The 27,813-nt window shown below is 36.6% G+C and overlaps 1 protein-coding gene across 1 annotated transcript; it reads right to left on the bottom strand.

Moving 5' to 3' along the window:
• Positions 1–13,854: 13,854 nt before the first annotated feature.
• LOC145764298 (intelectin-like) lies at positions 13,855–18,450 on the bottom strand. The gene is made up of 9 exons (XM_082575918.1): positions 18,321–18,450; positions 17,704–17,858; positions 17,074–17,101; positions 16,316–16,440; positions 15,824–15,956; positions 15,366–15,457; positions 14,847–15,012; positions 14,209–14,381; positions 13,855–13,917 (listed from the first exon to the last, which is right to left on the bottom strand). Exons 1-9 carry the CDS (start codon positions 18,436–18,438, stop codon positions 13,855–13,857), a joined length of 1,053 nt encoding a protein of 350 aa, XP_082432044.1. The 5' UTR covers positions 18,439–18,450.
• Positions 18,451–27,813: the final 9,363 nt, after the last annotated feature.

Genomic DNA, 27,813 nt, shown 5'->3' with positions numbered 1-27,813 from the left:
TCAAAAGATCACTAACGATAAAGTATTATCTAAATTCAATTCAAGCAAATTCTCTTACAAATAGTCAAAAGAATAAAATTGAAGTATTTCGGACACACAATAAGGCAAAACTCGTTACAAAGATCATTAATAGAAGGGAAGATAAACGGTAAAAGAAACAAAGGCAGACCAAGAATGATTTGGACATCAAACATCACTAAATGGACAAAATTAACTTATGAAAATGCAGTACGAACAGCTCATGGTCGAGAACAATTGCGCATTGTATCCAACCCTCAATACAAGGAAGAAACATAATGATGGTGATGATGATTTGTGCTCAAAGCACACGTTGAAATTATGCCGTATTTTCTTGAATAGAAACCGCGGCTACTTTTATTTTTATTTTTTGAACGTTTTGTGTGGCTTCTATTCGAAGGCGGCTTCTATTATGTTTATATGAACGTTTTTGTCTTCTAATTGGTGCTCACTGCTCGGTGGGCATTCGAGTTTCGAGTAACAAGAAAACGTAAACAGAAAGTCAGCTGCAATTTTAATGTACCGGTATCTTTTGTGAAACCGCTAATCCGACAGCTGCTATTATGTTCGCATCTGTGTGAAGCAAACAAAACCAAAAGGAAATACCTTTTGCTTTACCTGCCGCCTTTTAATTACAGTACCGTGCTCATCCAACTTTATGCAAAGCACTGAAAAACAATGAGCCGGCTCCAACGCAATGTGTAGTGTGTGTGCTGGTGTATTATATTATATAGCTTTACGTGCGAATCTTACATCGTGCTTTACTTCTGAAATCTTCGATGCTAGAAGCCCATAGATATTTTACTGGTTGGAAAATCTGGCATTGTTACATTATGTTACAATGTAAACAATGACTGAAATTTTCAGTAAATAATGACGGTTTACATTGTTGTGCAATGCAAAAATGACTAATTATATCGGCCGGATATCAATGGTTTCTATCGTTTTCAACATCAAATTGAAACAAAAATTGCATTTGCTTTTCACAAACCAATGCTTTTCGAAACTTATAATGTCTAGTTTTCATGGAAACAAGCATCCCTTATCAATAGTACCTAAAGTATTGCCTTTTTTGTTTGTGTTGTTTTGCCTTACAATCGCATGTAAATATTTCGATGTGAGAAGAGCAGCCTACTATTGAAATTATATGAAATTTCTCATTTGCAAATTTGTTGTTGTTTAAATTATTGATTTTCACGACAGCGTCTAACAAAGAAGCAAAAGCCGTTCCAGTTGCACTGTAGCACGTTTATGACTAACCATGTGGGATACTCACTAAAATACAATTATAAATAACGCTAGGTTGGATTACTTCTTTTATTGTCTATTTCTACCAGACAGTTTACTTGCTCCGTCGTAAGTAACAACTAACAAAGACAACATAAAAGACACAAAAAGAAAATACAGTTGGACAGAAACTATATTACCTGAAAGTGGTAAAACAATGAGTACGGTACAAGCAAAGCAGCCATTATCTCAGACACAAGATCCATCCTTTACGTTGATCGTCTTCAGACGTTAAAAAACGTAAAAATGACAAAGTTTTCTTTCTAGGAATAGTTTTTAACAAGAATAAAGAAATTGTCATATGGTTTCAACAAAAGAAGTGATTTCACCGTAGTTTCAAAGTTTATGGTAATAGTTGACATGGAGCTACAATAAAAAACAATTAATTTGTAGGCTACCCGATTATTACCCTTCTTCAAATTTTTCAAACCTTTAGATACCGCACAGGATTGATAGAATAAAGCTGTCACCGTTTATTAGTCATGTTGTAAAGAAGTAATTTTGCTGTACCATAGACAGAAGCAAAACAAATTAATTGGGTTTAAATGACGCTATTGAAACCCAATTACCCATCGGTCTATCATCTGTGTGAGGTGTAATCTGTGTATTGTAGTCTCTTGTTAGTCTCTTGTTATAAAAGCTGAAAATTACGTTTTGTTGGTTACTTGAAAGAGAAGTTATTTTGTTGTACCATAGAGTAGACAACTAATCAATCTCAATTATGACAGTGTGGTCCAAGTGCAGGCCCGCGAGCCAAATTTGGCCGCGAGCTCCTTTTTTTTGCCCAGAGAACTGATAGTCAGCTTTGCTTCAATGTAGCAATATCACTTCAATTTTTGTTTCTTTGTTATTGTAATTGACAAAAAACTTTGTGAACGATCCTTTGTGATGCATAACAATGTTTTTAGTTACTCGCCTTGTTGTCCTAGCCTAAAACTTACCAGTTTCGCAAAACCTAAGGGTCAAGATAATGAGTAGACTACTTGTAAAAAAAAGAAAGGTGGAAGAAAGATCATTTTAAAATAAAGAGGAAGAAGATTATTTATTTGCAGAAAATTCAGGAAAACCACTCTGTCTAGTTTGCCAAAAAAAAACAACAGTTTCAGCTGCTAAAGAGTATAACGTCAAGCGCCATTATGAGTCTTTTCACAAAAATAAGTTTAAACTGACGACATCCAAAGTGGTTCTCTGTGGCCTTTGGCTATGCGATTATGGGAGCCAGATCAGGCCGCAGGATCAAAGTGCTAAACGTAGTAGCATATTTTGGGTGGAGGGTAGAATATTTTAACATTTTTGTTTGTGCTGTATTTTGTGTGCGACAGCATCGCTGGTCAGATAAATAAAGCGTGAATTGGATGGTGAAAGAATTGTTTTCGCTTCGTCGGCGAAGAGACGCTGACCTAATTTACTGGTATCTCTGTGCGGTCGAGTGTGGCGAGGATTGACAGATGCCTCAGAAATGTTAAAGTGTTAAACGAAAGCGTTGTTTGTATGTTGTAAATTCTTTTCGCTGACCAAGTTTTTATGCGCAGTAGGCTACTTGTTTTGTTTAGTTTAGTTCCAATGGCAGAGCTAGAGGTAGTCATAATGCAGAGAAAAGCACGATTTAAAATGAAGTTATGTTATTTGTTTAATTCACAGCAAAACTTTGTATGAAACCTAATGTAAGGGATAGTGATATTGTTTTGTTTGTCGCTGTGACTTCATCGTGGATTATCAACAACTAGTGAACTAAGTTGTTCATATACATGAATTTCCCCTTAAAGTAAAATATTGAAATCAGCTACGTAATTGCGTTACTTTGGACGATCTGCACCTTGGACACGAAATAGTTTGGTAAGTAACATTGTGACTTTTTTCTAGTACCGTACTATAATTGTCAAACTAATTAAACCAAAGTTATTGACTTTTTGTCTATCTACAGTAGTATTCTTTATGTTGTGTATATATGCTGTAACACCAGTCTAAATTGTAACAACAAAAAACATGTAGGTCGTAGCAGATTATTATATATATTCTGTAATCTGTGTATTTTTTGTTTACACTGTTTGTTTTTGTCACAACTTATAAAACCAAATGCTGTCAAGGTTAGGTCTAAAACATTTGACCAGTTATCCATTTAAACCAGTGGTTTCCAAAGTGGGCGCTAGCGCCCCCCTGTGGGCGTTTGCAATCATGAAGGGGGCGCTGGCTATAAAGTGGGCGATTGGGGAGCGCTGAGAGTAAATCGGGGCAGTTACAAGAAGATGATAGCAAAGCATTTTTTGTCATGTTTCGCTTCAAGGAAATACAAAAGAAGACGGTGACTATAAGAGCTCTGTGGCAGATTTTGTGGCAATTATGTTGGCAAAGTCGCTTCACAGTGCCTTACAAGTTTGTTGAGGTCGTAACACGTGACTTACTTTGAAGCACTGCGATTACGCAAATCCGATCTTTCAATCCGAGAGTATTTTGATCTAGCGTTCGTCTTAATCTATCTTTGAAGACTGTCATCAAAGCAGTGAATAAAATTAAAGCGCACGCTCTGAATACACGCTTATTCAAATGATTGTGCAATGAGAATGATGAAGCTTTTGAGCGCATACTACTCCACACCGAAGTACGTTGGCTTTCCCAGAGAAATTGATTCACGATTTTATTCGCTGTTTGAAACTATCAAGGAATTTCTGCAGAGTTGTGATCCTGCCCTTGCAAATGACGTCCTGGTTGTGAAAAGTGATATCGCCTACTTGTCAAACATAGGCTATTTTCCTAATTTAATGAATTGAATTTATCCCTTCAGCGTAACGAAATAAGCTCGTGTTGTATCAGCGAAATTTAGCTAGACGAGAATTTTTTCACTTCTCAAGCTTGCATCAACTTGATACCAGTGGCAAAGGCATATCTAATCATCTTCAAGAAGTACGCAAAGACATGGGAGTTCGATTCCAGGATGTATTCCAGTTAGAAATCTATGATTGAATAATCGACCTATTCTGTGATATTTCCGAACATGAAATTTTTAAGGAGGAACTAATAACATTGTAAAACGATTTTGCACTCAAACCGAAGTTCAACATCTCGTATCGATCGTTCTGGCTGCAGAACCAAATCAAAGAGACATACTCTCACGTGTGGAATCGGGTCAAAGTTTTTATTATTGCCTTTCCCAGCTCATACTTGATGGAACGTGCTTTCAGATAGCCCAATGTCTAGAAAATTCTGGGTATTTTTTTTTGCTGAGACTTTTTGGTAATTTGTCCGAAATGACCTAAAAAAATTCGGTCATTTTTTATTTATTTCGGTCATTTTTTCTGATGAAAATATTTCCTTTCAAGTAGCTGCTCCAAACCAAAATTTGCACTTCCTGACTAGCTACAACATTAAGTTTCGCTGAGAAACGTTGCCGTGTTTTATCTGAGAAAAGTTAGAACAGACAAACGTTTCTTCAACGTTCATCAGCGAAACTCAACCTTGCAACATCCGGCCGCAATTGACCGAATTGACTATATTTTTTTCGGACATTTTGCTAAAAAATAGGTCAATGACCGATAAATGACCGAAAAAAAAACAGGACTCTAGTTTTGTCATTTGACTAGAAGAAGCAGTTAAACCACGAACCCATACCGGTAACTCTTTATTTAATTTGATTAAATAGGTGAAGCAACTTACATTGCATAGAATTGTCTGATAATATTCTATTGTGAATTATTTAGCGTGAGAATATTTAATATTTTCTGGCAACTTGTCATGTTTTGCACGATGGTTTTGTTGTGTCTACTGTTCTAAGTACATATCAAAGCCAAGAGAAAGTAACTGGCCACTCTCCTTTCGTTAGTACCGAAGGCCTAGTGTGATGACAACCTTATCTTCTCATTCCCAAAACTTAGTAACTGAGTTTGGCACCACATTTACCTTATCTATTAATTATGCACAGCTCATAGTTATTTTGTATTTGCAGATCGCTGGAGAGCTCTGCTGTGCTTACCACTTGTATTCAAAGAGGGAATACAGCATTTTGTGATAATTGGCGCTGTAAGTCATCAGTCTACCGCTAGCTATAATTGATTACAATTACATTTTTTACTTAAACGGTTTGATGCTGTTACCTCGCAGTATCCGAATCGTAATGCACGTAAGCACTATGTAAGGTAGGAGGCACTACTTCACCTATTAGAATGTATCAAAATAAAAACAAAATAGAAAAATGATGATCATCGTAGAATGTGTATGACTGTCTTGCAATATTAGTAAAAGTTATATCTCATTTTATCCCGCATTCACACTAAGCGCTTGCTTAATGAAACAAAATTTGTCGGAAAATGCCTCACAACTCATTACTCACACCTAGTGGTCAAAATTGTTAAACCGTACATCAGCGGAATCATCATCATTTACAGATGATGATTCAGCTAATTCCGCACCTAGTGGTCAAAATTGTTAAACCGTATATCAGCGGAATGCCAACTCTATTTTCTTCGCAATAGTGCACTCTCCAAGACAGAGCGTTAAAAAAGAGGAGAGATCACGGGCTCTAAGTCCACTGACGTCACAAATAAAAGAGAGAGAATTTTTTTTTCCATTTTTTTGCTTGCAAAAATGCGCATGGTTTTTATCGGGGCTCTGGAATAAGAGTTTTTAAAAAAAAAGGCAAGACTGCAACTCCGGCTGCATACAAAACGATAAACAATGTTTGCAATTTTAAACTGCATGCAATTAGATATATAAGACCAAGCTTCTATTACTTACAACAACACAACTTTAACGCACAACGTTTTATAGAACCACTGATTATTATTCTTTTTGTATTCTTTTTGAATACTCCAAAAAACAATCTGGAGGCCCTAAAAAACCTTACAACACTGAAGCCGGAGTCAGCCAGTTATAAATCGAGGAGTCGAAGTCGTATATTTTTCGCCCAACTCCACAGCTCTCGTTTTGACACATTAAAGCTTTGGATGTTTTAAAAGAATTTTATTTGAGCAAATGAAATTTTAAGAATCGTGGTGAGAAGCAAAACTAAATAAAAGAATTGAAACTGAAACGAACCAATAATTTCAAGTAGCTTTAAGATTAATTTAAAAAAAGCAATTTATTTTTATGTTTTTTCACTTCTTTGTCTTAGTTTCGTTTCGAAATCCGCTAATGTTGCAATTCGAAGTGTTCAGTTTGCCCTATTTTCTAGAAACGTAAGTGCGTTTGAAAACAAAACCGTGTCATGACGAATTTTTGTTTTGTTTTTTTATGCACAAATTCTGCAAAAAAGTCAAAGTGTTCATGTTAAAGGATTTTTTTTTAACCATAAATAGACATAACTAAGCAACGAGACAACATTTAACATTGTGAAAACAAAAACGACATAACAATCGTTCTCGGTTATGCAATTTGCATCTAGTAGTCTTCATCAAGCCTTTAAAACACCTTATACCTTGAATAAGAAATACTAAAGATTAGACAAAAATATACAGGATAACAACAAAACTATGGTCTAATCTAAACAATTGAGAAACTGCTATATCTTGCACACATACGAAATGAGAACTAAAGTTACAGCTCTTAAAAAAAGCGTTTTGTTTTGCCTGATCGAAGATGAAATTAAAAGTGTAATGAAATGCAGATGAGATGATCAAAATTGAATTGAAATTTGAATTCTATTGGATAAATATTTTATTAATCAGATCATAAACAGTTTTTCGAGGGTCACATTTTGCTGCTGAATATTTCATTTGCCTGCCATTTTTATATTGGTGCGAAATTGTTACATTGCCAATAACTCTGTATAGCTTATTTGTGTGCCATAGAGATGGTAGTGTGTCACAACAACACAAGTCGTTAGCATCGTATAAATCTATACCTTTTCCAAGTGTAATCAGTTTTACCATAGGCCTATAATTCTTATAAGGTTGGATCAATGCTAATGTTACATATTGTTTTACAGGATGACAGTTTCAGCTTGACAAAAGTCACAACTCCTTATCTGGAGCACATCCGAGGGATTTTCTCTACACGTGCAAAGGCAACTGCTATGCCACATCGAGGAGCCTGAAACTGCACTGCTTCTGCTTTTGCACACGTATTGGATATTTGATATTAACTTTCCCCAAGAAGTCGCCGAAACGCTCCAACTATTAAATTACCTGTGTGACATTTCCCGGTTTCCGTTGATATTAGCACACCTGTGCAAGCTTTAATAAATCAGTTTTGAATAACAATTTGGTAGTGCTGGTGTAAGGCAGTGATTTTTAACATGATTGTGTTCCTCGGTACACTATATCGTTCCGTAAAAGATCGTCAGGTGTTCCGCAAGAAATTGTTAAAATGGACTAGCGTTCTATGGAACACAGGTCGAAAATTAAAATCACAACTGCTTTGCGTTTGCCTTTCTGCAATTCCTGCCCGTATATCAACTTTGTGCAATTGTGCTCATCCAAACAGGCCAAGATATCGCATTGAGAAAAACTGAAAGTGAATAAACTGTTGTTGTATTGTTTATTTTATTGCATTATGGATTAGTCCATATTATAAAATCCGATTTGGTGTTCCGCAACATTATTTTAATGCATAAAGTGTTCCGTGGCTCAAGAAAGGTTGAAAAACACTTGTGCAAGGAACACTTTTTACGCAACCTGACGGATAGGGAGGCAGAAAGTGCAACAAAAAAACAGGAACACGAATTAATGCGATAAAAAAAACAGTCTGAATTGTAGAGTGGACATTTCCAACTCAAGCAAAAGTAATAAGGTAAAAATTAGGACCATCCTAAAGGGTGGAAATTTAGACAGCCTAAGAGTAAATGCTACTGAGGTGGAAATTTCCACCTCAGATGAAGGGTGGAATTTTACACTTTTTGTGGTGGAAAAATCCACCCTATGAGTGTATAAGCCTAGGGTGGAAAACAGAGACTAGGGTGGAAATTTCCACAGTTTAGGGTGGATTTTGCTGGGGGTGGAAATTTCCACCATTGCTCAAGAGTGGAAATATCCACCATTTTTGGTGGAAAAATCCACCCTACAGAAGCATAGGGTGGAAAACAGAGACCACCCTTAGGGGTGGAAATTTATGTACCTTTTACTTAACAGTGTAGGCGTTGTAGTGCAGTGTAAAGTTTCCGATGGTCAAAGTACTTGTATACCGACTTACATGGTCGCTGGAGTCGCGGTGCGAAGTTACCTTTGTAAAATTGAACGTACTCAGTAGCCTACATAGGTGGGCAAAGTTACTTTCAAAAGTAACTGAGTTACAGTTACTTGGCCATAATAGTAACTGAGTTACCGTTACAGTTACCGATTTTAAAAAGTAACTAGTTACCGTTACTAGTTACAGTTACTAGTTACTTTCAGTTACTCACAAATCTGAACATAAAATTCTGCACCTGGCCAGCTCTGCATGCAAGTCCAGTTTAACCGCAATGTTTGATATATAGTGTTAGAGCCATCCATGCTAACATAACAGCACAAGTACAAAACCAACAAGGTTTTATTTAAAAAAATACTCATTGGCTTATATGTTTATTTCCTTTGAGAAATACGAGCATTTCAAAGTGCTCGTCACTGAGGCCTGCTCTTTTGGGCTTTAAAATGTCCTTGCCCAATCGTCGTCGTCGTGTGAGCCTCTGGGACCGAGGGTCTATCCTTTTACCGCCCCAGATTCACGATGTTTCCGGACTACACTGGAAGGCTACTAGAGAGCAGCCAGTCTTTGGTTTCATCATTTATGACACGCTGACCTTCCACTCCGTTAGGTGGCTTGAATTTGTTACAGTCATTGATGATGTCCGCCCCGGTAGTTCAATTGGTTAGCGCGTCACTTCTGGAACGAAGAAACTTCAAGATCAAGCGGCACTGGTTCGACTCTCAGGGCATGCGCTTGAGCAACGCACGTTAAGGACTGCTCTCCATTCAGCGGCATCTATTGGATGGAATAATTTCTCGGCAACGAGACTTCAACAATCGGAAACTTCACTCTGTCAATCTCGGTGATCGGGCTTGCGTCAGTGATTCAAAACCTTTAGTCTATAAGTATGCGAAACTGCCAGGATTAAGTTCTACAAGAAGCTTTCCCAGTCCGAGGATAAAAACTTAATCAATCAATCAATCAATGATGTGGTCTGCGGTCTGTTCCTCGGCACCACATTCACAGGAGGAGGAAGAGGCCAATTCCCATTGGTGCATGGTTGAGCGGAAAAGCCCGACGCCCGCACGGAGACGGTTGAGGCGCATCCATGCCTGTCTTGGTAGTGTCAGGCCGATGGAGCGTGTGTCGGCGTCGGGGATGAACGAATAAAGTCTGGTGATGAACAATTAAGTGCTGCAATGAAAACAATATTTCTACAGCAGCACTTGACGGAATGGGAGTGGTATGTTTTTAAAACATTTTTTTCATCGGTCCAATTGTGAATCTGGATCCGCTTAACTTGTCCTCAGGATCCGCTTCCAAATACTCCTGTAACAGATTCAACGCGCATTGCTTTCTTTTCTTGGTTTTTGCGTAAAGTGGTGCAAAAAGTCCTCCGTGGCTCTACCTACCACCATCCACTTCAGTGTCGCTGCTACTCCCCTCTTCAACAGAGCAGTTTGCTTCTTCAATTGCTTGAAGCATGTTCTGTTTTATTTTGGTCTTCAATTCACCAGTGTCGCTTAATGATCAGGCATTAAACACAGATAAGTGTAAATTGTGGGTGGAATGCAGTCGCAAGCTGAAAGTCGCTGTCCTCGAACCAATGACCAAATCTGGTTTGTATTGCTTCCACAAGAACGTCCACCAACGGCAAGCAAACAGCAATGCTGTTGCTGGTTTTAATGTCAGACAATCTTTTTAGAGGCATTGCAAGCGTTACACTAAATGCAATAAATTTCAACTTCTTGAAGCTAACTAACTAACTGACTATAAGCATCAACAAATTGCTTTTAATCCCTGCATGTTTCTTGATGCTTATATAGTCAGTTAGTTAGTTACCTTCAAGAAGTTGAAATTTACTGCATTTTTATAAATAATTTTCAGGTTCCTGATGAGGGCTTAAGTTAAACCGAAAACGTTTGACTGTTAAACTATTTGTAAATATGTAAAATATATTATTATAATGCTCAGCCCTGTTGTATTGTTGTGTCTTGCCTGTCTCCTGTCTTTGGTACATATTGATTAATCGCCAAAAACAATTAATTTAGCCAAATTAGTTATCAAAAATCGCCAAAAAAGAGCCAAATCATAAATATGAAGCTAAACGTCTTAAAATATCGCCAGATTTCTGGACTTTGGCAATAAATTCGCCAATATTACAACCCTTCTCCACCAGACCACAAAACAAAAGTAGAACCGCGCATGCGCAGTGCTGCGCCGATACATCTGCGAGAAAAATGCATTATTGCGCAAAACGCAGCAAACACGCACTAAGCAAGACACAAACACGTGCAGAGAAATAAACGGCAATTAAAAACTGAAACTTCAATACAAAAGTAACTTGTAACTGTAACTGTTGAAAAAGTGCTAAAATAGGAACTAGTTACCGCGTTTCGCGTTGAACCTAGTTACCGCGTTGAACCGCGTTTCGTTACTTTTGGAAAATAGTAACGAAGTTACCGTTACAGTTACTCAAAAAGTAACTAGTTACTTTTGTAACTAGTTACTGCCCACCTCTGGTAGCCTATATGTGGATTTTGCAAAGCTTAGCTCACCAGACAAATACAAAAGGGTCAGAAAAAATTTCTTTTAATTAAAATAGAATAGCTTCGGGAAAAAAGTAATTCTACAATACCACAAGCAGACAATACTGACAACAAAACAATGGCATTCTTAAATAACCTTTTTACAACAGTTCTATAAACCAACATACTTATTAAATTCAGATGTTTGCAGCAAAACTTTATGCACTCATTCAAAAAATATAATAGGTCCAAACTCTAAACAAAAATTAAGGTAGGTATCTGTAAATAATAATAAATGACTATGATAGGTAGTACAATTTGTAACATTAGTTAACTAATTACAAACAACTAACAAACAGATACGGAAGCTTATAAGATTATTTTGTTACAAGCTATTTACTTGATGTAGTCACAAAATAGCAGTAGAATTGTGAAAGATAACGAGCAGTAACAATATTAAGAAGTGCAAGCAAACGACGTTACAAAACAAAAAACAAACGTAATTGAAGATAAATTTATAAGTCTGCTCCAATATCTTGGCATTTACAGTATTGTGATATTTGAATATTAGCCTATTATTTAAAAATTCCTCTGAGTTGTTGTTATTATTATTATATGTCTGTAGCATCGCAAAATTAATTGAAAAGTACAGTAGAATTCGCCTATGGTGACTTTGGCTATAGTGACACTTCGCCTAATAGTGACACCTGTTGCAAAGTCCCGTTTGCATACGCAACAGTTGAGTAGAATTCGGCATGCACTTTTTCCGCCGTCCCTTCAGGTGTCAATATAGGCGAATTCTACTGTATCATGGAAATGCTCCGGAAATCAATTCAATTTGTGTTTGGTTGCTTGAAGAGTAACAAAGACCGGAAACCATCGATACTTTTTGATGCAAAACGAATAATTAGCTACAACAACAAGAACAAGCAAAATTGTGCTGCAATGAATATAAACACAAAATAAGAGTATGAGTAAGTGTTTTAGAAAAAACTCTGTTGTTTATTTGTAATAATGTGATAGCTAGAATTGAATAAATTAGGCTGCATTGGAGTCGCTACGCATGTATGAATAAAGCATTTATAGTATATGATCGTTTGAAATATATCATTAGGCTTCGAGCCAGTAACGTGGCATTTACCTTGTAATATAAATCATATCTAGAGTTGCGTTTGTTTCCAATTGTGGTCAAGAGAAAGAAAGGAGTAGTTCTTGTGCTTGCGCTTAAAACATCATGGCTTCCACAACTGAAAAGTATTAATTCAGTGCTTCCCAACCTTTTCCAGTTCGCGACCCACTTTTAATGCAAGTTTTATTGTGCGACCCACAATGAGATATGACATCTTTACTACTGACGTACGTGCTGAAATAGTTAATGCAACGCAACACATCTAATTGTTACATATTTGTTACATTGTTACATATTTGTTACATTGTTGCATAATTGTTACATAATGATAATGCGATAATTTCTCGATCTAATAGAAAACGGGGTGCACAATTCATGAAAATGGAAAGTCAACAAATGAAGTGAAGATGAGAGTAGCGATGGCGAAGGCGCAGTACTGTTCAAGATCAAACTGCGGCTTGTGAGATCCATAGTAATGTCGGGATTTCAGTAATGTTCAATTAAAAATGCTTCGCTACCCACCTGAAATAGTTTCGCGACTCACCAATGGGTCGCGACCCACCGGTTGGGAAGCACTGTATTAATTGATATTGCAGATTAGTATGGAATGACGAAGTTTTTGTTCTTTTTATACTCACCTTTTGTATTTGACATCGACAATAAGCACCAAATTAAAATGTTTCTATGAACACTGCAGTTAAAAGTGTCGTTTTAAAACTTATGATGACCAGAGAAGATTTATCTTCAAAAAGGTTATAAAGTTTATCTTTGGATAAAGTTTCGAGTAGATTTTCAGAGTATTAAAAGCAATCTAATGGAGTTAGACTTTGGCCACACGACATATGGGGTAGCTACTTATCTTTTTTTCTTTTCTTTATCTGAGATTTATTAAAAAAGCTGCCAGTTCTACTTCGGGATTATTTCGAAGTAGACCTATTGTTTTTGTTCTCAGTTTTTGAAAATAACACAAAATTTTGTGCAATTTTGAACTTGCAACTTCAAACACTGCACGCCAGCTTATAGGCCTAATATGTATTTATACATTATCTGATCTTACTTTCAACATTTCATGGTCCAATTGCAATGCAGTAGGCTACCTTAACGAAGCTTTATAAAAACCTAGACATCACACAAAATGTTTACTAATTAATATTTTTAAACCAATTCTTAATTCCACGTAAAACCAACATGCTGAGAATAAATGACCTAACAATGCGGTACCATTAATCATCCAACTCAAGAGGTGTATGCAAGGTGCCAATGAACGTTGTGCTGATAGAGATATTGGTATGTTAGTTTTGCTTCAATCGCGCATAGACCGTTTTGCCCCAAACAAGTTAACTATGAAAATTTGCAATTAATGGCAAAATAAAATCTTTGAAAAGGTCATACAAGATATCGATATGTTGTCTGCTGATTTTTAAAACCAAAGGAATTGATTAAATTTTTGAAAAAAACATTCAAATATCACAAAATTCAAGAATTCCAATTTTTATAACAAAAAAGCTTGGAGAATGATTTCTTTCTTTTTACGGGAAGTGTGGAAGCGTCTCAATTTTTTAAGATGGGTAAGAAGGTTGCTGTCCTTTTTGCGCACTTTCTCTGAAATTGTTTCTTCACATACAACAAGGCACTCTATTTCCAAAAGTTCATTATGCTAAAATCTTGAAAAATTAAAAGCTCATGTCTGGTCAAGGCCATCAATATTTTTAAGACACAATAAATTAAAAGATCTTTTTATGTCACTGGTTGTCGAGTGCATGTAGATTACAAGATATTTGCAAAACTGTTTACCACCACTTACGTGATATTGCTCCCATAAGTAGGCTTAGGACTAATTGTGGAGCATGGAAAATCATCAATCTGTTCCAAAAATAAATAAAAAGTTAATATTGAATTCAAAAATTTACTGAAATACAATCGATTTATGTGAAGAGTGGAAGTTCCATTTTATCCGGTTTCCAAAACTACTTAATGACTTAAAGAACTTATATTAGTGCCTTGGGTAGCATGCATTGCATATGTACAAAAATCGAAACTTTGTTTATACAAAACCCTTTCATTAAAAACGTTTATAACAAAACAAATAGCCAGCTTTTAACATTGTTAGATATTATAATTTACGTTTGAGTGAAACCGCAATAAAAAATTTACCTCCATTCCATACGGCGAAAACATGTTGTCATTTCTGCTTCCGGAAATCCTATACGTTGACGTGCCGTCGTATTTGTAATGGTAGAAATCTGGAATTGCGCTGATAATGTCGTCAGAGTTGGCTGACAGCGCATCCAACATTTCTGCGTTGTTTTCAGTAAAGAAAACTTGATCTGCCAAAAAGGTTACATAAGCAACTAACTTAAAACATTAATATGTTTATCTCGAAACTTATTCATATTCGGGTTTATGAGCTGAAGATACTTGCATCCTTTGCTGTTGTGAAAAAGTTTGACTTACGTATACTTTTGCTTATTTAACGCTAGGGTTCTCAAGAGGAAGTGGGGATACTACCTGGGGGTAAATTTGATCTAATAAGGGCGTACGTTCAATTATTAAAAAGAGACAATATAATAAATTGCCAAAATCTAGTTTAAAAAAACTTAAAGGAGCAAATTTATTTATAGGCGGTCCGCATGAGGCAAACGAGAGCGACAAGAACTTAAACCTCTGACTTGGCGCAAAGCTTCAATCATCAGACACAGCAGCTCTCTTTTCCGACATGCCATTTAAATTTTTCAACTTGCCAAATAAACAACGAATGAAACAGAAACTATTCACCTGAAGAACTTATTCACCTGAAGAAACCGTTGACAAGCTGTAATAGCTCGAGTAGACGCTGTGAAGATTTCCACCATAATTTTTGAGAAATTGATTCTCTGTGTGATATTCTAAAAACGTTGTTTCCTTTGTATTTTCAACTTGTTCGTTGTTTGGAGAATGTCTCACAAGAACATCAGATGCCTTTCAACAAAATAAGCAATTTACTTTGGATAGCATCTTATGTTTTCCAGACCTTTGAATGCCGCTGTCACTCTTACGTCGTAACAATGAGATGATAACTTATAACCATGGGCGAATCCCAGACACAATGAAAAACCACAACTTGGTAGTAAAAAATGAAATAAAAAAGCTTTAAAAGAAAAATAGAAAGCAACGAAAATAAGCTTAGAGGTTTTTATTTCTCTGTTTACTGTTTCTTTGAAACGCATGTTTTATCGTGTTTAACAGCTTGTCACACATCACCACCACACGAAGTCTGTTTTAAATGCTTACAACAGCCGACTACGTTAACTATGATCAAAAAGCAAAGTTACATTAATGGAGTAGTATCCCGAGTTCTTGTAGTCACCAACGGTTGCTCTTTTAACAGTTCCGAAAGTGTTTTTATTTTCCCAATGTCGAGACACTGAAAAAATGAAAAATAAAAAATAAAATGAGTAGTTGAAAGTACAATAACATAAACTCTATGAACAGTTATTCAAAAAGCAGCATCAAATGCATGGAATAATATGCTGGTAACTCCTTCTAAACAAATGTAAATTTTAAATTGTTTACTGCGGTAACTGGGCTTGCAGCAATGGTCCAACTCTTATGAAAGCATGACTTAGTTCAGCTTTCAAGTTATCTTTTTTATTCAAACCAAAAGTTTTCTTACTTAGGATAATTCCAATAAAATCACGTTGAAATAACCGGTAAGACAATTGATTGCCTGTGATAGACAAAAAAAAATCGATTCTCAAATTTTAAATATAAAACTTTGAAAACAAATTACGGAAATTGCTTGATTGTTCTCTTTCCCGACTGAACCACATATCAGCTGTCGTGCACTTTCCTAAAATATCGTTCTCGTGGACGCTGGCCACTAGAGTCCAACCGCCACCAGACGTCGTCATGTCACAGTAGGTCTGAAATGAAATGTTTTTGGTTTATTCCACATTTGTTTCATCTGACAATTGTCAGTTGAAAATCAAGAATGGCTAGTTCAATTCTCCCAATTGCTTTGTGGCTATATACATAAGTTCTTTTGTTTTTAAATAAAGAAATAGTGTTTATCAATAAACAAAAAATCCCTTTTTAACACAATATTAACAATTTTTAAATTTGTAGTTTTAATATGTTTTTCTGGTGTAAAGCAAAATTAACTTAATATTTTATACCGTTTTCTGGAAGAAATATTAACGTAACAACATAATAGTTCTTTGTGCGTTTGATTAAAATCGATTATTAATTTTTACTTTTAATTAAAATAGAGTAAAATCCTTACTTCAAAGGGATCTTCATTTTGATCTGGTTGTATTCTGTAATACCCACTTCTCGTTTCTCCTCGTTGCCTCAGATTGAGACAAGAAGATATTGTGGTATCGCCAAAGTCTTGATATTGGTATTGTCCTGAAAGTTTTTTTTTAAATGTTGTAAAAAGAACTTTCTGTTCAAAGAAATAAAATTAATAAAACGCAAGAATCATAATGAACAATAAACTAAGAAACAATCATGAAGCCTATTTTTTCATTTTTCGTATGCCTGTAACTCAGATGATTGAGCCCCTGGCTTCATGCACGAAGAAAATCAAAATCTAGCAGCGCTGTTTCAGTTCTCAGGGTGTGTACTTAAGCAACACATTTTAACGACTGCTATTTATCTATCGGCATCTAGTAGATGGAATAAGTCACAGGGAACAACATTTCAGCAAGGGGAAACTTTAACCAGTCATTGTCGGTGACCGGACCTGCGTCAGTGGTCCAAAACGTCTACAAGTGTGCAAAACTTCCAGAAATCCAAAATTATGCTCTCAGAAAAAGTTTCGCAATCACACGACAAACATTTCTTCAATGGATCTTGATTCTTGATGAATAGTCATATCAAGTAATGATATATAAAGATTTGTATAAAGAAATTATATGAAGAAGTATATATATTATATAAAGAAAGTAATGATATATGAAGTAATGATATATAATTTATATAAATTGTTGCAGGCAAGTTGATAACACGTTTATTGACATAATACTCAAATAACTTTACCTGATTGGTTTGTTTCTGCATCGATAGTCTGAAAACCAATACGCGTTATGAATAAGCATTGCTGTGATTATTAAATGGTGCAGGTCGTAGCAATATGTGTTGAGCTGGTATAAAAAATACTATTTTATTTGAAATGAAGTTATGCTTATGCAGTACATGTCGACACCTTTGAACTCTGTTTTGGCTTCTCTATGTTGAAAAATGATAAAATGTACAAGAATGCATTAATTACAACAAAACAATTTAGTATGTAAGCCACCACTACAACCACTAAAATCAACCATTTTCAGTAGCGTATAATTTATTTGGTAAAATATTGCAAATGAGGTGTTCAAAATGATTTCAAGGAAAACACGTTGATGGAACGTCATAGGCTACAGTATTTTGTTGATGCCACAAGTTGTCATTTAGAGACTAGGAAAGCGTGGTCTATTACAAACTTAATTGCAAGACACTGACTTGGTTAACAAATTCAAAACAAGTATTACAAGTACTTTTTCAAGTAAAAACTTTTTTTCTTGAATTAAAACCCTACCTATATAATATTGGTAAAATTCTGTTTTATGATTTACTGCAACTTTATGATTTAAAAACTTGCACCCGAAAAAAAGTTTTATACCGTAGACTTACTTTGACTAGAACGACCAGCATTGATGCTGTCAAGAAAAAAAGAAAAGTTATCACCACAACAGCAAATGGTTTCAACCACTTTGGTAAAGTTGGTTTGGTAGGCAGCGATCGAGGTGGAGGTTTAATTGTATCTCTGGCAGGGGTATCAGGAACCCCTGTAACAAATAATTTAAAACCTTTTTTCTCTACAAAACCTTGTAGTAACAGCGCAACAATAATAACGGGGTAGCATCCATGGCAAACGACTTTTAAACCTGATTTATAAATTCATTCTAATATTAAATGATTTGTTTAAAGTGATTAGAAACGTCATTGTCACAATTCTTTCTACTTCTAACACGTAAAGAGATTTTGGAAAGATTGATGATGTAGGCCTATACGTCATAAGTCTATAATAGTTTATTGGAATATCAAACATTAAACAGTCAGATAAATGGTCAAAAAGCTTTACTTGTGAGATGGTAGATGAAGTGCTTGAACTGACGAATGGTTCATCACTTCTAACACGTAAAGAAATCAAATTCTGAAGAGCGAACGTTCTTCAGAAGTTTATAACGAGTTCATGAAATTTAAAAAGTTACGTAATAATCATTTTAGTATCTTTATTATAATCTCACCTTTGTTTGGGTTGCAAGCTTGTTGTGGCTTCGTCCTGTTGGCTTTCGTCCTGGGTGTTTGGTATCTGACGTAAGGTTCTGTACTTGAAAAATTAGGCTCTTGGTACACGCCATCCATTGTTGCAGTTAAAGTCAATAAAAATCAAAATAAGTTGCAACAACTAAACAAAAACCTAGATTGTTTGCTGGACGTGTTTGTACATTTTAGGAAACTAGCTTATTGTTCAGGCATGAGAAAACTACGGCCCGCGGGCTAAACAAGGCTCTTTGGGCCCTTTAGGCCCTAACCTTGCCGCCAGATACTGCTAAAATTAGTGGAACCAATTTTCTGGCTTCTTTGATTAGTGGTATAGTACAGTAGGCTATATATAACTTGGCAAAACAAGTGCGACAGTATTGGGAGACACTGCCAAATGAATCGCCCCACAACCGTTTAGAACATTATCCAGATGCAATTCGATTTCAGAAATGTAGTTTTGATTCAGCTGCAGGCCTAGCCGAGCAGGTTGCAAATCTCAAAAGAAGTTGTCGTGTCTATTGACAAAAGGGCTAGTCTGATAAAGTTGTGCAAACTTCGAAACTGTCATGTTGGTGGGTTGGTTGTTGAATTTTTATCCTCGGACTGACAAAGCCTTGATAGGTTATTCCTGGTAGTTTCGCATACTTGTAGAGGCTCTTGACGTAGGGCCAGTTACCGAGATTGGCAGAGTGAAGTTTTCCGATTGTTGAAGTGTTCTTGCCGAGGAATTATTCCGTTCACTAGGTGCCGGGTGCCGTTGAATGAAGAGAGGTCCTAGAGCCGAACCAGCGCCGCGTGATCTTGAGTCGGGCGAGTGACCACTGAGCAAACGGGCGTCGTTGTTAACCTAACTTTAAATGAAGTGATACAAGAGCCACCAGCCCACCACTGTAACTATTACCTCGAAAGCATAAAATTACGTTCTGGCAGGCGATCACATCATAGTTCTACGTTTTCTGTTGCTGCGTCAACATACAATGTAAAGATAAAAGAAGGCTTGCTTAGTTTATTTAAAGATAAAAGAAAACGTTTTTACGTTTACAAAAGATGCTTTCGAATCTGACCTAAAATGGTGTTTGAAAGCCAAATATGAACGACTTTGTCCATCCCTGCTGAGCGCAATAAAGAAATGTTTGAACTTCTATTTAAGATTTTTGGTTAATCAAAGTTCGATTCAAGATCGAATTACTCCATTTAGGAAGTATCTTGTGTAAAATGAAATATTAACTCTTCTTTATATCTGTCAGTACACAATCATATTTAAAAATATATTTTACGAAGTATTCTGGTTGCAAATTATAGTACCAGAAAAATTTTGGATCATTTGCTCTAATGAAGATTCAACTTAACAATCTGAAAAAAAAATTAAACTGATGTTGCTGTTTCTCGCGTTCTCAACTATCTGGCTGTGGATAAACCTAGGTAAATATTGCGTTGCATTCGTGACGTCAAACGTAGGCTATGCGCCCACTATGCAAAACAAAAAGTGACATGCATGTCGCATCCTACTTTGCAAGAAACCTACCACGCAGCTATTAAGGTTGTGATGAAAATTAGTATCTTTTATGTTATTTTTACGCTTGTGGATGTTTATCTTTGACTAAATATCGTAAATAGAAAGAGGAACTACTTCAAACTACAAGAAAGTTGTGTCTTCCCAATCACAAGACCTGTGAGTGAAGAACTATAATATGATGATGTTCACGTGATGTTTGAGTGAAATCGTTCGTGCGAGGTTATAACTCTCGTTTAAGCTTATTTTTTATAAATTTAGGTCTGTTTATACGTACTAGCCTACCTTTTCAAGCTTATGTCTACTTTAAGTTGACATCTGGTCGATTTGTTGGATAATTTGTTGCATGGGTTGCGCAAACACCTACTATTTTTTGCAAAAATAAAACTCATTTTTTCGTCTTTTTTCGGACATTCTCTCTTGATTTCAACAACGTTATTTTATGACGGCCATATTTATTACTTTCCTGCTTTTTTACATGGTCTGGTGCTGTGCTTTATCAGTTTACTGCAAATGTTTTCCACTCCCAAATTACGTGATATCCAACAAATATGCAGTAGTTTAAAGCAACGTCTTCATTGAGCCGTGACAGCCATAGCCAATTTGTGCACCACAAAGCTTTTTAAGAAGGGTTACAAATCGCTTATGCTTATTGTTATTTTTATGTATTCAACTAAACGCCCTACTGCATACTACTCATACTACCACTACCCCCTAATAACTTTTTGTCCCCTAAATTTTTTTTTTTAGCAACGCCACTGGTCCAACTCAACCCCTCCTTGAAACGTGTGTGACGTCACGATAATTAAATCAATTCAATAATTTTATATCATCAATACTTATTATTGATCCAAATATCGTGACATCACACGCAATTTCAAGGGGGGAGAGTAGAATTTACAATTCCAACAATCTGGTAGATTTCATTTCAATATCTAGTATATCCGTCAAACTCTCGTAGGAAAACAGAAGATTATTTCACTTTGTTGATGTATTTATGCCTAGAGTCATTAAAGATCGTAATAGTTGTCTACTTGTAATCATATCCGTAGGAGATGGGTGCGGTGGCTTACCCGCTAAAAAAACGCCGCAAATTTGAGTCAAAATGTCCAGTTATTTGAAGAAATCAATCTCTCCAATGCATGATGTTTCGACATCTCACTAGTTTGCAGACTTTACATAATTGGCATAGGTGGGCAAAGTTACTTTCAAAAGTAACTGAGTTACAGTTACAGTTACTTGGCCAAAATAGTAACTGAGTTACCGTTACAGTTACCGATTTTAAAAAGTAACTAGTTACCGTTACTAGTTACTGTTACTAGTTACTTTCAGTTACTCACAAATCTGAACATAAAATTCTGCACCTGGCCAGCTCTGTATGCAAGTCCAGTTTAACCGCAATGTTTGATATATTGTGTTAGAGCCATCCATGCTAACATAACAGCACAAGTACAAAACCAACAAGGTTTTATTTAAAAAAAAATACTCAGTCGCTTATATGTTTATTTCCTTTGAGAAATACGAGCATTTCAAAGTGCTCGTCACTCAGGCCTGCTCTGTTGGGCTTTAAAATGTTCTTGCCCAATCGTCGTCGTCGTGTGAGCCTCTGGGACCGAGAGTCTATCCTTTTACCGCCCCAGATTCACGATGTTTCCGAACTACACTGGAAGGCTACTAGAGAGCAGCCAGTCTTTGGTTTCATCATTCATGACACGCAGACCTTCCACTCCGGTAGGTGGCTTGAATTTGTTACAGTCATTGATGATGTCCGCCCCGATAGTTCAATTGGTTAGCGCGTCACTTCTGGAACGAAGAAGCTTCAAGATCAAGCGCCACTGGTTCGACTCTCAGGGCCTGCGCTTGAGCAACGCACGTTAAGGACTGCTCTCCATTTAGCGGCATTTAATAGATGGAATAATTTCTCGGCAACAAGACTTCAACAATCGGAAACTTCACTCTGTCAATCTCGGTGACCGGGCCTGCGTCAGTGATTTAAAGCCTTTAGTCTACAAGTATGCGAAACTGCCAGGATTAAGTTCTGCAAGAAGCTTTCTCAGTCCGAGAATAAAGATTTAATCAAGCAATCAATGATGTGGTCTGCGGCCTGTTCCTCGGCACCACATTCACAGGAGGAGGAAGAGGCCATTTCCCATTGGTGCATGGTTGAGCGGAAAAGCCCGACGCCCGAACAGAGACGGTTGAGGCGCACCCATGCCTGTCTTGGTAGTGTCAGGTCGATGGAGCGTGTGTCGGCGTCGGGGATGAACGAATAAAGTCTGGTGATGAACAAGTGCTGCAATGAAAACAATATTTCTACTGCAGCACTTGACGGAATGGGAGTGTTATGTTTTTAAAACAGTTTTTTCATCGGTCCAATTGTGAATCTGGATCCGCTTAACTTGTCCTCAGAGTCCGCTTCCAAATACTCCTGTAACAGATTCAACGCGCATTGCTTTCTTTTCTTGGTTTTTGCGTAAAGTGGTGCAAAAAGTCTTCCGTGGCTCTATCTACCACCATCCACTTCAGTGTCGCTGCTACTCCCCTCTTCAGCAGAGCAGTTTACTTCTTCAATTGCTTGAAGCATGTTTTGTTTTATTTTGGTCTTCAATTCAGCAGTGTCGCTTAATGATCAGGCATTAAACACAGATAAGTCTAAATTGTGGGTGGAATGCAGTCGCAAGCTGAAAGTCGCTGTCCTCGAACCTATGACCAAATCTGGTTTGTATTGCTTCCACAAGAACGTCTACCAACGGCAAGCAAACAGCAATGCTGTTGCTGGTTTTAATGTCAGACAATCTTTTTAGAGGCATTGCAAGCGTTACACTAAATGCAATAAATTTCAACTTCTTGAAGATAACTAACTAACTGATTATAAGCATCAACAATTGCTTTTAATCGCTGCGTGTTTCTTGACGCTTATAATAGTCAGTTAGTTAGTTACCTTCAAGAAGTTGAAATTTACTGCATTTTTATAAATATTTTCAGGTTCCTGATGAGGGCTTAAGTTAAACCGAAAACGTTTGACTGTTAAACTCATTTGTAAATATGTAAAATATATTATTATAATGCTCAACCCTGTTGTATTGTTGTGTTTTGCCTGTCTTTGGTACATATTGATTAATCGCCAAAAACTATTAATTTAGCCAAATCAGGTATCAAAAATCGCCAAAAAAGAGCCAAATCATAAATATGAAGCTAAACGTCTTAAAAAATCGCCAGATGTCTGGACTTTGGCGATAAATTCGCCAATTTGGAAACCCTTCTCCACCAGACCACAAAACAAAAGTAGAACCGCGCATGCGCAGTGCTGCGCCGATATATCTGCGAGAAAAATGCATTATTGCGCAAAACGCAGCAAACACGCATTAAGCAAGACACAAACACGTGCAGAGAACTAAACGGCAATTAAAAACTGAAATTTCAATACAAAAGTAACTTGTAACTGTAACTGTTGAAAAAGTGCTAAAATAGGAACTAGTTACCGCGTTTCGTTACTTTTGGAAAATAGTAACGAAGTTACCGTTACAGTTACTCAAAAAGTAACTAGTTACTGCCCACCTCTGATAATTGGTATAGTTTAGGAGGTAGGGCCTACATTGATATTTTCCAATGAATGTAAAATGTATTATCATCAATTTTGGAAGCTATTGCATGTGGTATTGAAATTTGGACAGACTATAAAGTTTCGCTTCAACATTTGCAAAAAGTGAGTATAAACATTTTTTTTAGAATATAAAATGTAGCATCATCAATTTTGAAAGATTTTGTATTTGCTATTGCAATTTGGGCTAAATGTTAAGCTTCGATTCAGTATCTGCAGAAATTAAATGTAAAAGAATGCAGTTGGTAAGCAGTACACCTGCTGCAGATGTAAGGATATTTTAGATAGTCATTGGGACACTAGCCTACATTTATCATCGATCCAATTTTGAAAGCCTGCTGGGAACTGGTAACCTTGTGAGGTTTCTGTTTTAGCATCGGGAACCTGTTTAGGTATTTTTAATGTTTGTCTATATCCGACTAATGCAGTTATTTGTAAAAATATTTGGAAAAAAATGTCCAGTTATCAACGTAACAACGATACTGAAAAAACATTGACTATGATTTCATTGTAATATTACATCAAATACTAAAGTAGTTTTGTTCAAAAGTGCAAGTTTGATGCAAGAGAGATTCAATTTGATGTTTATTTACGGTAATTGGGACAGAGACAGATCTATGAATGCAAATTAAAGTTAAGTTTACATAGGTGGAACGTTTTGTTGCCTGGGTTTTCGTACATTGCTAAGTTGATAACTGTGGAGTTATTAGACCAGTTATTATTATCATTAATAGTACTAATAACTGTTATTATCATTAACAATAGGCTAATATTAATGTAAATAATTTGGAGTTATTATTATAAACTCATCACCTTCCACTACATGTTAGTTTTACTAAGTGTTAAAGCTACAGGATATGGTTCTTACGGAAATACATTTTCAAAAATGTAGCTTACATGGCTGTATTAGACTATGCACCACCTCAGAGATTGTGAGAAATGTTGCGTTTCTGAAAGTATATTTGAAAAGGTAAAATTCGAGCAAATTTTGTTTGTCCTTCCCAGATGTTTTACTCTCCTACAGTTATGCTTGTAATGCTTGTCGTAATGTGAGTTTTACATTAAATCCTTTCAATATCACTCGTAATTGTCGGTAAGAGTTTTAGGCCAACATTCCACCAAGCATTGCGAACATAAAAAAAGTTCAATCCAGTTTCAACAACCATTTGTACGGTGAAGGGGCATTTTTTGCTCAATGTCGTCATCGTCGGCTCCAGCTCAGATCCCAGCACTGATGTTGTCTTCAAGATGGTTGTGATGTCGGTTGTGGCTTTAGAGGCCGGCCCAGTCTGTGGTAGAATAAACGTAGAAAAAAGTTTCATTGTATGGACTATAGCAGGAATCCCCAACCAACGGGTCGCGAAAAGGTTGTTACCGGGTCGCGAGAACGCTCGGTCAAAATGGCCGTCAAGAGTGCTAGTTGGTTGAATATATGTCCTTAGCCATGCAATAAATTGATTGCAGTAAAAACAATTGCAACCATGCACTTTACACGTACAAATGAATCTAATATATCGCCTACACTGCTGTATCTATCAAAGGCTACCTGTCAATGTCGCCAAAGTTGAAATACTGCAAAAATTGCAGAAATCGTTTGTAGGGTTTACAAATACAAACGCAATTGATACATAGCGGATTGTTCAGCATTTGCAGAAACTAAAACAAAGTTAAGAAGCAGATTGAACTTAACACCTTACTCCTTAGGATGTCTCCTTGTCTGACATCACGCGACGTTGCATCATCTTGCTGCCAATAAACAATCCCAGTGATCTGCTACCAAGTGGTTATCTATATTTTATGAAAAAGAGAGTTGTGTTTGGTGCTTCTGAGAGCTTAACCAGCAGGCGACAGGCAACGTAGGCTAAAGTGTGTTAAACCCCTGTTAAAAACTACACCCATAAGTAGCCTCAATGTCAAACTTGTTTATTCCTATTACCAGTCCGCGAGGCTATTTTCATGTCAAAACCGGACAGTGATTGAAAAAAGGTTGGAGACCGCTGGACTACAGAGAATCCTTGTCTTGCTACAGTGGTATTACATTCATGCAATAGAATAAACTAATCTGATGGCTTTCATTTAGTTCAAATAATTTCATCTAACGTGTAATTTAATTGTAAAGTAACATTTTTCTTTTTTTTTTAATATGATATCGGCTACTTTCATTAATTTTATTCAGATGTAATTCTTGATTTTTCATGACTAAGACCTAATTCCGTGCTTTGACCTTTTTGTAGCCTACAGATGTTCGAATTTTATTTGTCGGCTGCGGTGCACTCTACTTTGAATTATGTTTGTTTTTTCTGTTAAATTGACTGTCTTTAGTCATCTGTTTGTTTTTTATTATTTATTTTTATGTTGTCTTTTTAGAAAAAAAGCCTTCACTTCAATGGACTGTTTGGCATAGCTTAATTGACTTACAAGAGCAGTGGAAACGTAGCCTATACCTTTCGATATTGCAAAAACTAGTTGTATCGTTCACCAAAAGTACTTCTGTGACTCAAATCCTTGAAAACTTATAACCTAAAATTTAAAATATAGATAGTTGTTTGACAACAAAAATCCAGATTCTTTTCATAGATCAAATAAAAAGTAACTGTTACCATCAATTTGATTTTTGCAAGTCTACAGAAAATAAAATGATATAATACTAAAAGAACTGGTGTAAAACAAACTGTGCAGTCACTTACTGGTAAAATACTTTTTCACCAGTGTTGTACGCGTCATTGAAATAATTTGACGGCGTCAGCGTCAGCGCGAATTGCCTAAAAACTTTACGGCGTAAAGGACTGCGTAAGCTCTTAAAGAAATTGACGGCGTCAGCGTCAGCGCTAATTTCTATCGCTTTTTTTTGCCAGCGTCTCATAAAACGGAAATATTTCAACCAAGTTCAGATTAACAATAGCTATGAATAAAGAGCAGGTATTATGTTTTGAGACTGTAGCCTATTGTAATTAGCTGCTCAGCCTATTAGTTATTTCCTTGCAGAAAAACGAGCATTTCAAAACGTTTGTCTGACAATCTGCTGCGTTTGGGACGCATATTCAGGGGCGCCGGAGCGATTTTTGACTGGAGGGGCAGGAGTATGAAAAAAGGGCACTTTTGTTGCTGAAAGACCTTTTTTTTAAGTTTTAAGATAAGATATAGGGATAATGCTCATCTATCAACTCATTATCGAGTAATGATACAAGTGTCCGCTATAGCCTACAAAGAACAATGGCACGGAAGGGCATCATGCTATTTTATAACTTAATGATGTAATATAACTTACTGTGATAGAGAATTTTGTGTCGTGAATATTATTTCGAGGCAAAAATAAAACATTATAATTAGGCTAAAAGCGAATAGCATAAATTGTTATATTGCAAAGTGTGCAGTAGCTTACATGACCTTAAAAGGGCACCGTTGCCTCCTCTTCCCTCCCCACCCACAGAAATTTGAGGGCAGGGGCATCCCCTCCCCCTGCTCCCCCCCCCGCTTCCGGCGCCCCTGCGCAATTGTCCTTTCCAAGTGAAAACACGCGTTCCACAACAGCGCTGGTTGATATTGGTGTATGTTGTATTTCAAAAACAAGTTGAAAACGTTTAGTCGGAAAGGTATCGCTGTTCCAAGCGTGTTGTGATAGTTTAGCATGTATAAATCTTTCAACGAGGTCCACTACACCAACATCGCTCTTTTCAGGGGCATAGAGCTCTTGAAATAAAGTATCTTCAACGTCCGCAATGCCATTCATGGATTTTTTCGCTTTTTCTTTCTGATCCCTCGTTCTCAATACATGGGTGATCACCATTTGGCGACCTTCTTCGGCGTGTATTCCAGGGAGCCATTCCAACCAACGCAAAAGCCGGCAATTCGGATGAGTCGCGCTGGCCAGAATACACTGTGAAACCATAGGTGAAACTCTTATTGTGAAACGAGATTTTCCACGAAAACAAAAAATGACGCTTAGCGCTTGACGCTTAAAATCGGCAAAATAGTTGACGGCGCTATCACTTCCGTCAACTGAAAAATAAATTGACGGCGCTAGCCTCAGCGTCAACTTACAACACTGTTTTTCACTAGCACTCACCTAGCTTATTATAGCAGCTTTCACTAACTGACTTAACATTTTCACATAACTTTAAGCTAGGCTTAGTCATCCCAACAAACTGAGTGAAATGTCATTGAGATGCTACGGAAGAAAACTTTGAAACAGACGCTCAGAAATAAAAATTAATTGTGCAAAAAGAACCTTGATCGCACAAGAACCTTGATTCAAAGGTTCACCCACTTCAACCAAAACTTCAACTTTAATCTGTCTAAGTTTTCTAAAGTTCACTCAAAACTTTGTTAAAATAAATTTATTCTCTTGTGACACTGATCT

This window comes from Aplidium turbinatum, chromosome 2 (assembly GCF_918807975.1).
Source record: "Aplidium turbinatum chromosome 2, kaAplTurb1.1, whole genome shotgun sequence".
NCBI lineage: Eukaryota > Metazoa > Chordata > Ascidiacea > Aplousobranchia > Polyclinidae > Aplidium > Aplidium turbinatum.
This window is presented reverse-complemented; position numbering and strand designations above follow the sequence as displayed.

Bases quoted from the DNA above. Each gene is read 5' to 3' on its own strand.
- LOC145764298 (XM_082575918.1), bottom strand. From the start codon at position 18,438: ATGGATGGCGTGTACCAAGAGCCTAATTTTTCAAGTACAGAACCTTAC. The intron at 15,957-16,315 runs GTAAGGATTTTA...ATTTCATTTCAG, and splicing joins AAAATGAAGATCCCTTTGAA to ACCTACTGTGACATGACGAC. The intron at 14,382-14,846 runs GTGAATAAGTTC...CCTTTTTGGCAG, and splicing joins CTTGTCAACGGTTTCTTCAG to ATCAAGTTTTCTTTACTGAA.